At 45.1% G+C, this 14,641-nt stretch overlaps 1 protein-coding gene across 5 annotated transcripts in view; it reads right to left on the bottom strand.

The window, feature by feature from the left end:
* The window catches only part of FAN1 (FANCD2 and FANCI associated nuclease 1), a 32,868-nt gene that overhangs the window by 7,465 nt on the left and 10,762 nt on the right, over window positions 1-14,641 (bottom strand). For all 5 annotated transcript variants that reach the window (XR_014541621.1, XR_014541622.1, XR_014541623.1 and 2 more), the window contains 7 exons: window positions 13,015-13,248; window positions 11,571-11,702; window positions 8,474-8,582; window positions 7,433-7,552; window positions 7,071-7,235; window positions 2,639-2,807; window positions 418-521 (listed from right to left, as the gene is read on the bottom strand). Coding sequence is in view for 1 of the 5 variants with exons in the window: in XM_083586349.1 (XP_083442475.1) it covers window positions 418-521; window positions 2,639-2,807; window positions 7,071-7,235; window positions 7,433-7,552; window positions 8,474-8,582; window positions 11,571-11,702; window positions 13,015-13,248 (1,033 nt within the window). In the remaining 4 variants the exon portion in view is untranslated. The remainder of the gene's footprint in view (window positions 1-417; window positions 522-2,638; window positions 2,808-7,070; window positions 7,236-7,432; window positions 7,553-8,473; window positions 8,583-11,570; window positions 11,703-13,014; window positions 13,249-14,641) is intronic.

The raw sequence follows: 14,641 nt of genomic DNA, 5'->3' as shown, positions 1-14,641 counted from the left end.
GAGGATCAAACAAGATGTATGTAACTAAAGAGAGAGGGAGTGAAGGATAAAAATGATTTTTTAAAATTATCATTACTTTTTTTGCAAGCTGTTGTGCAAATTAGCCATCACAATTCTGTGGCCCCTGCTCAGCCAATGCGTTCCCATAACTGCCTCTTCTTTATAGTTATTTTAAAGAGAATAATGAAGATGCAACTCAAGGCCACCAGCCCTACTCCCAAAACAGCCACCAAATACCAAATCCATCATGTGCAAGTATGCTCCCCAAAAGCTGTGTATTCTGCAACAAAATTCCCAAAATTGTTTTTGAGGCGTTTCTCTGGGAGAATTCTGCGACTTTAAAAGAAGCTGTTTTGAATATCCTTTTCAAACATCATCCACAAGAATAAAAAGCACTTTGAAAACAAGCAAACATACCTGGTAAGGATTCCTGAAGACATCAGGGATGCCATCCATGAAGAAAATATCCCACATCAAGAGGCCGTAGAGGGTGCTGAACGTAGATCCTTCGCCATGAATCCCTGAGGAATTATCACAGCATCACAATCATGAAAGCCACTGCAGGATATTTAAGCTGCCAACCAAAAATTGCTACCTCTGACACCCAGTTTATCACTAACACAAAGCTCAAAGATGCACAGAGTACAACTCAAAATGATTTGAAAATCGGCAATGGTGGGGACTTCTGGGAGGAAAGATGACTGACTAGATGTCAACAGCAGACTCTCCCATTGGCAGAGATAATTATGTGGTGATTAACGATAACCAAGACATAAATCTTGGTTGTCATGCCCTCCCTTTTGAGATAGTGAGACCTGAGATTATCCTCACATGCTCTGAAGAAAGTCGTTTGTCATACTGGACACAATAAGTTTTTGTGTAATCAATTTTTGTTGAAGGTTTTCCACATAAGATACTATAAAAATAGAGGGGGGGGGATGAGGAAAGGAAGAGAATAAAAAAGGAAAGAAGGAAAAGAAGGAAAAAAGGAAATTACTAAGTCTTCCTCCAGCCTCTCACCCTGGGAGATCCTCTCTGCCCTCTATCTTCAATCCATTACCTTCCTGTGTGTATCTTCCTTGATATAAGATAAGGAACTGCAAATTGCAGAACAAAACATAAGGATAATTGGGGCTGGGGAGGAGGAAGAAGTCATAAGTAAGATATAAAAAGTTTTTTTTTTTTTAAAGGAAAGTCTTCCAGTTCTCTGCCAGTTACAGATAGGTAGCCGTGTTGGTCTGCCATAGTCAAAACAAAAAAAAATTTTTCTTTCCAGTAGCACCTTAAAGACCAACTAAGTTAGTTCTTGGTATGAGCTTTCGTGTGCATGCACACTTCGTCAGATACCAATTATGCCAATTATGTATATTATGGTTTATAACAATTATTCGAAAATGTTGTTAGTATGCACTCCAGGATAACTTTGGGCTCTATTAGTGTCCAGCTATTTCTCCATCTGCTAGGCAATGTTTCCTCAATCTTCATTCCCAGACCTCTCACATTCACCTTCCTCCACCCAAAAGACGACTAAAAGAAGCTCTTCAATTTTTATTATCATTACATGTCAGTCACAATCCTTCTCCAATCCAAAATGATGAATTCTAACAACTCTTGACTGCGCTAGAGGTCTTCTGGCCAACACCCACATTCCACAGTGGCTGTTCTTTCCAGTCCCTCCGAGGGTTGTGAAGAAGTTCAGGCAGAGGGGAGGGAGAGAATGAGGCATGACCTTCTGAGCATGTAAGGCTAACTCTCTTATTTCAAAAGGGAGTTTTGGTAACCAAGATATATAACCCAGTTATCTTAAATTACCACATAATTATCTCTGCTGACAGGAGTGTCAGCAGTTGATGCCTAGTCTGCCATCACCTTCTCCAGAAGTCCCCAGAGACAAAAAGGTTTGGGATGCGGAGGAGCATCTTAGGAGCGAGGAACCGCCATTGTGCCCAGATGCGACATAATAGCCCTCAAGGTTAGCCTTCAGGGCATCAGGTCTGCAAAACCTACCTTCTTTCAACTACTTTAGAACTTGGAAGCAATTACAACTTGGGTGACCTATCCGCCAGTTAATTTTCAGGACACAAGCTGATTGCTACATAAGAAGAGGCATTAACAAAAGGCTGCAAAACAAAAAGTTTGCCTTATTATTGATGAAGAAAGTTTACAAACAGAAAGTCGGCTATGATTTACCACTTCTTGGTGATTCCATTCTGTGAGGAAATTATCTGTTTCCTAGTATCTGGCAGGGAGCGGGGTTTGTGGAGGAGGAGAAGGAGTTGCACTGAAACTGCGGAATCCACGAAACTGCCTGACTGTAGGGAGTTTTTAACCAGCTTCAGCTGGTGAAACAGTAGCAATGGTTCCTGGACTAGGATAACTTGACCGCAAGTTGTTCATACCTTGGTTACCTTCAGGTTTGATAACTGTAAAGCATGCTTAGATGAGGCTGAGGTTAGGGCCCAGTCTAGAAGCTTCATGGCGGAGTGGGAATTTGAACCCTGGTCTTCCAACCGGGTCCAGCAGTCTAACCATTAAGCCACACTGGCTGCTTCCTGGTCACATGGCAGTGTGAGAGAGCATTGGGAGCGAGGGGCAGAGTGCTGGCTGGTGGCTTTCTATAGCAACGGCCAGCCATTACCTTGATCAAAGCCATGCTGCTTGTAGTGGGCTAATGCCAGCTCCTCGACAGAGCACACCACAGTGGAGGGCTCAAGGTCTTCTCCTGGGTCTTCGGCACCAACATCTTCCATGATAAACATGGACTTCCCCATTCCGGTCTGTGGGCACAGCTTTCCTTTGATGGTAACCTGCAAATCAAAACTACTGGTGTTTTTACTTTTGCTGCTACAACACCATGCTTTTATCCAGTGTGCCACCATGCCATATTTTCTGTGAGAGTGTGATTTAAAAGTATGTTCAAAATAAACAAAAGGAGACTGCAGAAGGCGACTAGGGCAAGAGGGAAATGGTGAAAACTTTACACAGGCCCCATGGAGAGGGTGGGGGGTCAGGAGGGAGAAGAAGCAAATTAAATCATATCACTATACACAGAGAGAGAGACCTTGGGGTGAAGGGTGTGTAATAATAGTATACTGAGAGAGGGCCATTGCATAGAAAACGGTTAGGGGGCCAGGTGGGAAAGGCTGGATTTCACATCCGGATGAAAAATAATCAGTCAGTTTGCACACAGGCTTATGCTAAAATCTGATACATCTTCCGTTCCTGGGGGAAACTTAATGTTTTTTTCATATTTGTTTGAAAAAACCTTTAAAAATCTTTTATATAAAAAACAATCAATCAAAGTGCAGAAATCAATTATTATCCTCTATATTCCCCCTATGCAAAAGAGGGAGTATGATCAGCCTTGGGAGAAGAAGTCCAAAGTTTGCAGAATGACAAAGAACCTTTAGGGAAAAGAAAAACCTGCAAAGTGGTAAAAATCCAAAACTAGTCCAATAAATATTGAGCATGCTCAGTAGCAACAGATTGTTGGGTGACCAGGCGGCGAGGGAGAGGAGAGGAATGGAGTATTCTGCCATTGGGCACTGCTGACTGGCTGGCACCCTGGACAAGAACACTGTGCATGCAATGTTTTCTCACTTACAGAACTCTAAATTATAATGAGAGAGAAGTGGGGGGGGGCGAGAGGAAAGAGAGGCTGCTACTTAAACTTTGCTAACACCAGCTAAGTGACACGCTAAAAATAAGACCACCCAGCGCTTAAGTGCTGTCTCCTTCTCTTTGACTCATTTTGGGGACTGACAAATGGGGCTGCTGTCAGGACTGGAAATTTGTTCTCACATTGCACGTCTCATTGAACATGTAGGAAGGAAGCCCCATACGGCTGCTGAAGCAGCTCTCAGGTGGGGACAGCAAAGGAGGAGAACAGCACAGAAGGGAACATAGGCCTCTGAAGCGTATTAAATGAGACATGGGAAGATGCAAGAGGCTGGTGCTCTGATGGCAGCTCTTGCAGGAGAAAGAATGCAGTTGGGCAAAGCATGTTCAAGAAAGCGGCAACTCAAGCATCATTTTGAAAAGTATAAGGATGGTAGGCAGTGAGGTGAAATAGAGGAGTACAGAAAAAGGATGGTTAGAATTGCTTCAAAAAGAACAACAATTTAAAATGCAATCTGCAAAATGCATCACAATCATTCATGCAGACAAGCATGCAAATAGTGCACACCCAAGACCACACAGGTCAGATGCAGGACAGCACATTTTCCCAGGTTTTAATAACAATACTGTCCAAACAGACCCCACAAACACCTGAAGCAGCTTTGATGCTATCAGATCTGCTGCTCTGATTCTGACTCTAGTGGAGTCACTGCAGGGCACAGAATGGCACCTTTTGGGTGCTTGCTGCAGCTCTGTACATATAGATAGGAGGCCCCAATTGTGCACCTCAGCCACAAAATCCAGCTTCCTAAAAACAGGCCAGCAGTTTATTAATGGTTTGGACTGTCTGACTGATCAGCTGGCACATGCCCACTATGCCAATCAGCTGAAGTGGCTCACCAAGGGAAAAAGTTATTTCCCATCACCTGCGATCTGAGAATGCTCTAATTGGGAGCGCTGAGGACTGCGTCTGGGGCTTCTGCATGAGAAGCTGCTGCTCAGTCTCTGAGCTAGGGCTCCTACATATAGTAAAACTCAATATAACCAGATGGTTTATACCTCAGACTATTTGCTCAACCACCTTCCCAGGGAGACTCTTTTTCTAACTGCAGGCACACGAGGGGTTGAACTGGGAACCTTTTGCATGCAAAGAGCAGGTGCTACCCCTTGTTATCTGAACGGGGCAATATGCCACACACAAAAACACTTCCTCTGGGATTGTGTTAGTTTGCATCAAAGAATTGCTACCACCCTGCATTGTGACAATAAAAGCTCATGAATGGCCGACGTAGAATGTGAACACCTAGTTTGTTCTGATCAGTTTCTACAACCAGCGGCAGACAGGCCAACAAGCCACAGCTTGTTTCATCAAAGCTTGGCGAACATCCAGGGTAGAGTAGCTCAACAAACCACAGTTAAGCAAGGCTGCTGGATTTGGACATAATGCCCAACCGCAGTTAAGACCACCAACAAACCATGGCTTGACACTGTGGCCTGTTGCCAAAAAACAAACCATGGTTAGCCTGCTGTCTTTAACATACCCAGTGCAAGGGGGACAAACAGCTGGTAGTTTAACTCTATTGACGAAGCATGCACTTAGGGCAGCTCCTAAGTTGTTCAGAACACACACACACTTCTGGAGACCAAGTAGCTGGCACCCCCTCCCCCAGCTTGTGCGCTGAACTGGACTGTTGGAACAACAGCATGACCATGCCTTCACCCAAACCGTAGAACCTTCGTCTAAAGGGGCACACACAAGCAACCTGTGACTTCTGTTACACAGAAGTTGCTGCTGTGCCTGTCTCTTCAAGCCCCTCCTGGTCCTGAGGGACCGTGGTGGAGGAGATGGAGGGGATTCCACCGCCTCCCTGTCAGGCACTTTTGCACCCAACCCCTTCCTCCAGGTCTGGCTCCTGCCCTGTATCCTGCATCTCCTCCCCTAGCTCCTCCTGCTCAGACTTTTTTATTAAAAAAAATAATTTTTATTAACCGACCAATCAAATCAAATCAAATCACATCACATAAATTCCGAATTACAAAGCTGAATTTTAAATTTTTGTTGGGGGTACCCATATTTCAAGTTCCGAAGGGGATTCCAATCATCTTCTTGCTGCTGCATTAATGTCCACAAATCTGTCCAAATAATGTTCACAATTCTATTCAGTCCTATCTTGCTGTTTCCACATCTCCTCTTATTATTTTCATATATTTTTCTTTTTTCTTTGTGATCTCTTCTGATAATCTCCTTAAGCAGGTAAACACAAACTGTAATCCTGTGTGAATTTTTCCGTTCGTCCAATAACCTTATCAACATGGTTTCCATGTATCATCACTTCCATAAATAAAAGCACTCTTTCCATCATTAATCTTCGCAAATCTGTCGCCTTCTTTTTGAACCTCTGAGGAGGTTCGCCCGCTGTATGAAAACAAATGCATTCCTCCTCCCAGACATAAGTCTTTCGACAGAACTTGCCAAAATGGCGACACTGTTTTTTACTGCGTCATCCCAAAGCTCTTGTACTTTCCACGATCTCCTTAAAACATGCTTTTGGTTAAAAATTATCTCCACACAGTCTTAAATCATCCAGTTTAGGTCATTTAAGCAGCATTTCTCACTTGGGGGGGGGATTATTGGTTAATCACATAAAGAAAGAAAGGAAAGTTTCTCCCCCCATCCAGTCCCGTTGCCGACATACCGAGCCTTGGTGTGTCTTCTCATGATATATTCCTGTTTATCCGACCCGTCTTCTTTCTCAGAGATCTCTTCAATTAGCAGTCTTTACTCCCCATTCTTCCTTGAAATATGTGCATTTGCTTCTTTCTAATTGTTTCTTTTGAAGTTGCTGCAGCTAGAGGCGCGAATCAGAGACAGCGTCCAGGAGAACCGAAGTCCAAACAAGGGCTTTCTGCCTAGTGCCCCCACCCCCTCGAGTTCGGGGGTGATATATGTGGGCACAGCAGGCAAGGGCAGTCCCCCCCATCTCCTTGGGGAGGCAGGGAGGCTGCATACTCCCATCACAGCCTCTTAATTACCTCGTGTGGGTCGGAGAGATGTTATTGTTGGCCATCTTCCAATGCGCCCCTAGTGGCCCCCCTCCTGCTCAGACTCATCCCCTGCCTTCAGCCCTGGCTCCTGCCTTGCAGCAGGCACAAAACCCCACAAACCACTGCCCCCTTCCCCTGGGTCAGTCTATGGCCCTACAGCCTCTGCCACCCACTCCTCAGTGCCCTGCCAGTCCCTGACACCTGCTAGGTTCACATGTACAAACACACCACCTTTGGCCAAACAAACCATGGATTAGCATTATGTATGAACTGGGTGTGAACCATTTTAGAAGCCAAGATGAAAAAGAAAAAAAAGAAACAGTCTGGCACCTTTCCACATTCCCAATTTATAAATGTACACCAGACCACAAAAGAGAGGCTTCTTCAGACATCCAATAGCTACTCACATGGGCAACATCTTCCACGGAAAGAAGTGGCAGATCTTGGAGGAGATGCCCTATCTTCTTACACGCTGAGGAATTTTTCATCCTCTGGGCTCGCTGGGACAGGGAGAGTCGATGGCCTGTGCGAACAAATGGGTCCTGGAGACCTTTCCTGATGCACCTGATGGCCTAGCAGACAAGCAAGCATTGCAGAGAGGTGAGCAAACAGACCCCCCACCAAACCAAGAGGGGCAGGTGGATGTCCTCAAGCACAAGTTCCCCATCCAGGGCTGACAGCCAGATGGAAGGTGCTTGTGGGAGAGCAAGGAGAGAAGACATCACCCTTCCAAGCAAGGTGCAAAGGGGGCAGAGATGGGTGCATTTACCTCCTCTGTGTCTTTCAAGTGCTGGTGCAAGTTAAGAGCCAGACGATCCCACCACCGTCCTCTGCTGTCAGAACAATAAACGTCCTGGGCCAAAAGATCCTGAAGCTGTTCCACTGCCTCCTAGGGCAGACATGAGGCCAACGGTCAAAAAAGGTGTGTAGCTTGGTGACCAAGGGACTAAGCCAGGGATAGCTAACCTGTGCCCTCAAACCATGCTGGACTCCCAGATCTCACCAGCCCTGGTCAGAATGGTCAATGGTCAAAAGATGATGGTAGTTTAGATATCCAGCTACATCTGCAGGGGGCCACACTGACCATTCCTGGACCGTGCTGTGAATTGGGAAACTCCCATCTCACTCCTTGCCTCTGCCACGAGCTCTCTGGGTGGCCCTGGGGAAAGCTGGAACGCCAGCTTTCTATATCTGCATTATGGGTGCACTCAAGTAATAGAGGCCTATCTTACAGGGTCTGTTGTAAGGATTATGGTAAGGGAAAGTATGTGAAGAACTTCAAAGACTTTAAACTGCAATACAGAAATGTTTAGTAGTAAAACGTGACAGTGGCCCTGCAACAAACATTGCCTTTTTTTTGTTTTTTGTTTGTACTTTTAGCAAACTTCAGGGTTTCCACCAAGCCCGATGACACCTGCCCCCTATGCATGGATAGTGCCCTTTCGGCCACATACCCTGAACATTGGAATTCAAAACCATTTGCAGCCAGGACAGGCTGGTCCTTTCAGAGCTTCCAGTCGGCTTTATGACTTTGTTACAGAAGTGCTTGTTGTGCAGCATTCCCTGGCCCCAACACATGGTGCCTGGCGCCTGGCTTCTTCACCACACAGCTTTTCGGGAATGATGAAGACACACCTCTTTGCCCTGGCCTTTTAATAGATATCTGAGACATACATTTTCAGGGCCCACACTATTCCTTGTGAATACATCTCAATCATTTTTAATTCTGGATTTTTTTAATTGCTGTAACCTGCCCTGGGACCTGCTGGTGAAAGGCAGTTTATTTATTAATTTATTTATTTTTAATTACCTTATACATATGTAGTCTCTGCAAGATCTCAACACCCTGGGAGAAGATTCGTGTGTACACCCACCCGACAGTGAAACGCCTCAAGTATTCCGGCAGGGCTGCATGGTACCTGTAAAGGGGGGGGGGGGCAAAACACACAGGAAGTCTTTGCCATGGAACTACCCACTCCAGCTGCGATTCCTGTACTGCATGGGGTTTGAACAGATGACCCCTTGGGTCCCTTCCAATTCCATGATTCTATGAAAAAGGCTGGAGATGGGCAATTGCTTGGGAGAAGCAAAAGCTGTAAGACAGCCACCATTTCCTGCAATGCACAGGTATCCCTCCTATTGCTATGTCAGGGGAGAGTCACAGCTCAGTGGTAGAGAGCCGGCCCTGCACACAGAAAGTCCCAGGTTCAATCCCTGCCATCTCCAGGTGGAGATGGGGAAGACCCCTGCCTGAAATCCTGCCTAGACTACAGGCATTACTGATCTAGGTAGGCCAACAGCCTGGCACAGTACCGCACAGCCTTCCGTGTTTCTAGGAAGGGGTTATAGCTTAGTGCGGGGGTTCTCAACAGGTGAGGCAGGACAGGATGGCATGTGTGGCAGCAAGATTCAGGGACAATCAAAGAAACACTGAACATTTCAGTGTGTAGCATGCCACTGGACTCTTCTTGGATATACAACTAGAAACAGTATCCACGCCTCTCTTCAAGAGCCTTGGCTATTCTTCTATAGTTCTCTATGACATATTGTTGTGAACAGGGATTTTCAACTCTGACAAATATGAAAGATCAGAAAAGAGAAAGACTTCTTTGTGGTGATGAGGAGACAAGAGTTTGTTTGTCTCAAATTAGGTCTAATACAAATGAGATTACCTGGCAAAAGCAAGCTCACATACACCTCTCATTGAGTTAAGGTACATATGTAAGAGGCTTTTTAATAATTACATTTTGGGAAGGATTCATGTTCTTACATAGCTGCATTGTTACATATTTTCAGGATGTTCCATGATCATATTATAAAGCAGTAGTTTTCTATGTTACAAATCAAGCACTGCCAGAAGTCATTTCTTTTTTGTTTCCCAAAGCATTTCTTATCAATAAAATTTTTTTAGTGTGGTCTGAGCAATTTTTTATTCTGAAAGTGTGACCCAAAGGAAATATTTTGAGAACCACTGGCTTAATGGTTAAGAGCATCTGTTTTAAACACAGAAGATTCCAGGTTCAGTCCCAGGCATCTCCAGGTCAGGCTGAAAACGTCCCATCAGAAGCCCCGGAGAGCCACTGCCAGAAGCATAGACAAAAGGGAGCAAGATGCAGCACTGGTCTGGCTTGGGCTAAGGCCGCTTCCTGCAGCCGGTCATTCCAGATCAAACAGGCTGGTTCACTATGAAGTCCAGCAAGGGCAGGGGGAGGAGATATTGAATGGGAACAGTGGTGAGATGAAGATGCATACTACAACAAAATTATCTGAGCCCTGCTGGATCAGAACGAAGGGGCCCCATCTAGTCCAGCGACCTGTTCTTACAGTGGCCAACCAAAGGCTCATTATGGGAAACCAGCAAGTAGAAACTGAGTGCAACAGCAGCACCCACCGCCCACCCGCCGCTAAAATAAAAGAATTGTCTGTGTTGCGCAAAAAAGTAACAAGGAAGGAAGGCTGGAGTACATTTTGAAGGCAGTCGGCCAAATATCCAGAGCAGTTCACTGTAACTCTACAGAATCCTTTTGGAAGCGGAAGAGTCAACATGAGTCTGGTTCCCATATGCACAGGGTAAAGAGGTCTTGCAAAAGGCCTCCCACACGACCAAATCTCATGACAACAAAGACTCGCCAGTGTACTGAAGAACGCTTATGCCACAATAGATGTTAGCCTTCTCAAAGGAATCTTTTAAACTATGAACTATAAACTGTAAAATGAGGCCCTTTATTATTCTCTTGAATTTCTGGCCAGGAATAATACCCTAAGCTTTTCAAGGGTTTTACTGTCAAGAATAAATTCGCCTGCAAGCTCTTTTTCAGGGAAAAATGAAAACCCACTCCCCAATTCACCTCTGCGGAGCTGAGGAACAAAAACATGGAACTGTGACAAATAAACCCTGATGATCAATGCTTCCTAGAATACCAAAGCTGCAGACAAAACAGACTCTGGTTTTATTTATAGCAGAGAACATGAGCCACTTGTCAAAGGCAGGCTACACCTGCCCTGGATTCAGCCCTGATCCTGGATGCCCAGGTCTCTGCAGTGGCCAGGATTGGCTTTGCAGAGTTAAAGCCACTGTACCCGTGGAGATGCCTGATCTGTCCTCAGTGACACTCACCTTAGTTACATCCCATTTGGATTTCTGTAACACGTGGGGCTGCCTTTGAGAGGTCCTCAGAAATTTCAGCTGTCCCAAGGAGCTGCAGCCCAACTGTGGAGCAGGGCTGGTTATAGGGAGCACACGACTCCCTCACTATAGCAGCTCTCCACTGGCTGTTTCTGGGAACAATTCAAAGTGCTGCTTATGACCTATAAAGCCCTCATGGCTTAGGCTTAGGCTATTCAAAGGACTGTATTCTCCCACATGAAGCTGTCCAGCTCTTCAGCTTTCCTCAGTCCCACCTCCCTCCCAGGCACATCTGGTGCAGACATGGGAAGAGGGACTTCTCAGTGGCTGCTCCTAGACTCTGGAACGCCTTTCCAGAGAAACTGGATTGGCTCCCTACTTGTCCTTCCTCCATCAGGTGAAGACTGCTTTAATTCTGCAAGCTTTGGGGAAATGACTGCTTTTAAGGAAATGGCTGTTAACAGTGCTGTGCTATTTTTACATCTTTTAAGTGCTATTATAGTTTAATGACTTTTAAAACTGTATTTTATATGTTTTGAACTTTTGGTGTTTTATCCATGATTAATCGGGGCGGGGGGCACCTTGAGTCCTGCTTCTGGCAGAAAGGTGGGATAATAATAATAATAATAATAATAATAATAATACACCAGAAATGAGATCACACTTTGTTTCAGCCCCCCTTGCATTTTTTTGAGTACAACGTGCATCAAGCCCTAGCCCACACATGTGTTCACTGCAGATCACCCCCCTTGCCTCCTCCTGCTCCACTCAGCCTTTATACCTCAAAGAAAAGTGTTCCCTCAACTCCTGCCAGATTTCTCTGGCCACCTCATAGAGTCTGTGCGCCTCCTTCCAGTTCCCATGAGTCACAGCCACAGAGATGTCATTTGACAAGTACGCAGCACTGGCATACCTAATAAGAAATAATAATAATAATAAATAATAAGAATAAGAATTTAAAGCAATGATTTCAAGATGAAGGCCACCATCTCAGAACAGATTATGCTGTAGCATTTGTTTATGCAGTAGATTTATATCCCAGCTTTTAGAGATGAAACCTTTCTTCTAAGGTGCCTCACAATAGCATTATTAAGCAAATTCATACAACATATTTTAAAAGATAGTTTTAAAACACCTACTTAACAATAAAGATTACTACTATAGCAGCAGCCAGAAATCAAATTAGAACAGCATTCAGCCTGGTAATTCCTCAGAGTTACAGAATGATGTGCCACCATAATAACAGCCACCCAGCTAAGTTCTGTAAAATCCACCTTCCCCAGCCAGTTGCCCTTCAGGTGCTTTAGGAAGCAACTTCCATCAGACCTAGCTGACACGGTCTGATCTGCATCTAGAGAGCGCCAGGTTGGGGAAGACTGCCTACAATTATGGTAAAAGTACCACCTGCCAAATCCCAATTAGAACAGAATTTCTTAAATGTGGAATCATGGCATCATGCCATAACTCCCAAACCTGTGAGCTGAGTCCCCAAATCTTTTTTCAGAGGTCCACAGGTTATCCACTCCAAGTTTAGGGTCTATGTTTATATCAAGAGAGGTGGATGGGTAAGTGGACCTCAACTTATGAACGTTCTTTCCTTTTCCACATACCGTGGGTTTCAAATATTTAATGTTTAAATTTGCACGCAGCTTTTTAATTTGCATCACTGTCAGAACAATCAAATACCAAACCATTTCAAATCATAATATATCAACATATGGATCATGTCAATGGCCCATCTAGTCCAGCATCCTGTTCTCACAGTGGGAAAGCTGCAAGCAGGATCCGAGCAGCAGAGCACTCTTCCCTGACAATCCAAAAAACAACCCACTTGGATTATATGAACATTGTAACATTTTAAAGTCATCATAAAGCAAACGTAGCAATTCATTAGAAACATGTCAACAATAATAAGACCAGAAGCCACTGCATGGCAGTACTATACAAAAACTAACAAAATGTATAAAAGCTTTCACAGAGGTTAAAAATCTAAGGTGTGCAGAATTTCAGGTGGGAAGAGTGTGTTGCCCTCAGGTCCGGCTTGCAGGCTTCCCATGGGCACCTGGTTGGCCACTATAAGAACAGGATGCTGGATTAGGTGGGTCTCTGGCCTCGTCCAGTAGGGCTCCTTCTGTGTCCTTACATGTAAAAAGTAAGAAGAAGAAGCAAAACTACAGTAAGAAGGTGGGGAAACAGTATCCAGGGCCTTCTGGATGCCTCCCTACCGGATGAAATCATCCCGATCCTGGAATATCTGGGTTTTCCTGTTGACTGTGTAACTGGGGAAGATCATGCGGCCCATGTTCACCATGAGGACTGTGGAAAGCTGCCCTTGGCCGCCACTTCCAGCTTCTTCATCCTCCACTGGGTCAGTCAGGGAAAAGAGCAGCAGCACCCGTGAGAAGACTGTCCGGGGAACTTTATGAATCCTGACAGATCTGCCAGCCACATCTTTTGCTCTGAGGAGTACGCAACAACAACAAGAAGAAGGAAAAGGAAAGTCAACATGAACTAAACACCCTCAGGTCTTCTACAGAGACACATGGTCCAACGCTTGCTTAGAATTATGTCCCACAATGTCCAATAGGGCCGACTCTTTTGTAAGGGTGAGGCTCTTTAAAAGGATTTTAGCCCCTAAACCATTTTTTTTCAACTGTTTCTCTGGCAGATTACTAGGCTGCTGGGGATATTCACAGCTTAGGCCAGGGGTTGCCAACCGTTCTGGGCCTATGGGCCCATCTGCAGATGGGAGGCATTGTCCTGGGCCCCACACACTCACCGTCTGCAACCCAGTAAACAGCACACCTTATTTGTTTGCTTGCAACAGGATGCTTCTTTCTAGTCTAATTCCATTGATGAGAGGGTGAGTGTGGATGTGGGTGTAAATGTATTTATCACAAAGCATCCATAAGGATAAAAGGAAGCAAGCACTTTCCAAACGTTAGTGCCTCTTACAGAGTTGAGAAAGACTTGTAGACAAAACAAAACATCATCATCATCATCATCACATGCCCATGGGATTGCAGGAGCTGCACTAGATGACCTGTGGGGTACACATCCAACTCTACAATTCTGTGACTCCAAATGTCCAAGTTCTCCTGCCTTCTCAAGTTACTCCTCCCTTCCCTCCGTGGCCCCTGAGATCTGTGAACTCCTTCCAAGAATTCTAACATCAGCCATCCTCAACCCACAAGACGAACATCAGACCCAGGCAACAGGAATGGACAATGTTGAGCTGCAGTCCAAATTATCCAGAAGGCACCAAGGTTGGGAAATGCCAGGTGACACAGGACAACCTTCTCTCTCTCAGGTCCCTCCTCCCCCCCCCTATTTCTATGAAGCCACTGCCTGATCCCTTAAGCCTTGATGCCAACTGAAACTGGACCATTTTTTGAGTCACTTCCCTGTTCCCCCGCTGCTAGAACAGTTACTGCATGCTCCTTGCAAACAGGTTCTTTGGATTTAAGGTGGTCCTTTTCCTAAAGCAAACAGCTCTGCAAACTTTACTCAGCAACAACATAATAATCTCAAATCATGCAACTGGAAGCTGCTGGGCTAACTTCAGCAAGGCAATGGAACACACCACATCTAAATTTACTACACATACATTATCAATAAATTTGGTTTGCTGCTCTGATGCAAAAAATTAACACACAAGGTGAAAGCGCTAAGAAAAGGAAACCAAACAGACAAATTTGGTGATCTATGGTACCGTTTCATTGAATTTGCATGTAACGCTACCTGAAGGAGCGTCTCCACCCCCATCATTCTGCCCGGACGCTGAGGTCCAGCGCCGAGGGCCTTCTGGCGGTTCCCTCATTGCGAGAAGCAAAGCTACAGGGAACCAGGCAG

Source organism: Podarcis filfolensis, assembly GCF_964270895.1.
Source record: "Podarcis filfolensis genome assembly, chromosome: 14".
Classification (NCBI taxonomy): domain Eukaryota; kingdom Metazoa; phylum Chordata; class Lepidosauria; order Squamata; family Lacertidae; genus Podarcis; species Podarcis filfolensis.
This window is presented reverse-complemented; position numbering and strand designations above follow the sequence as displayed.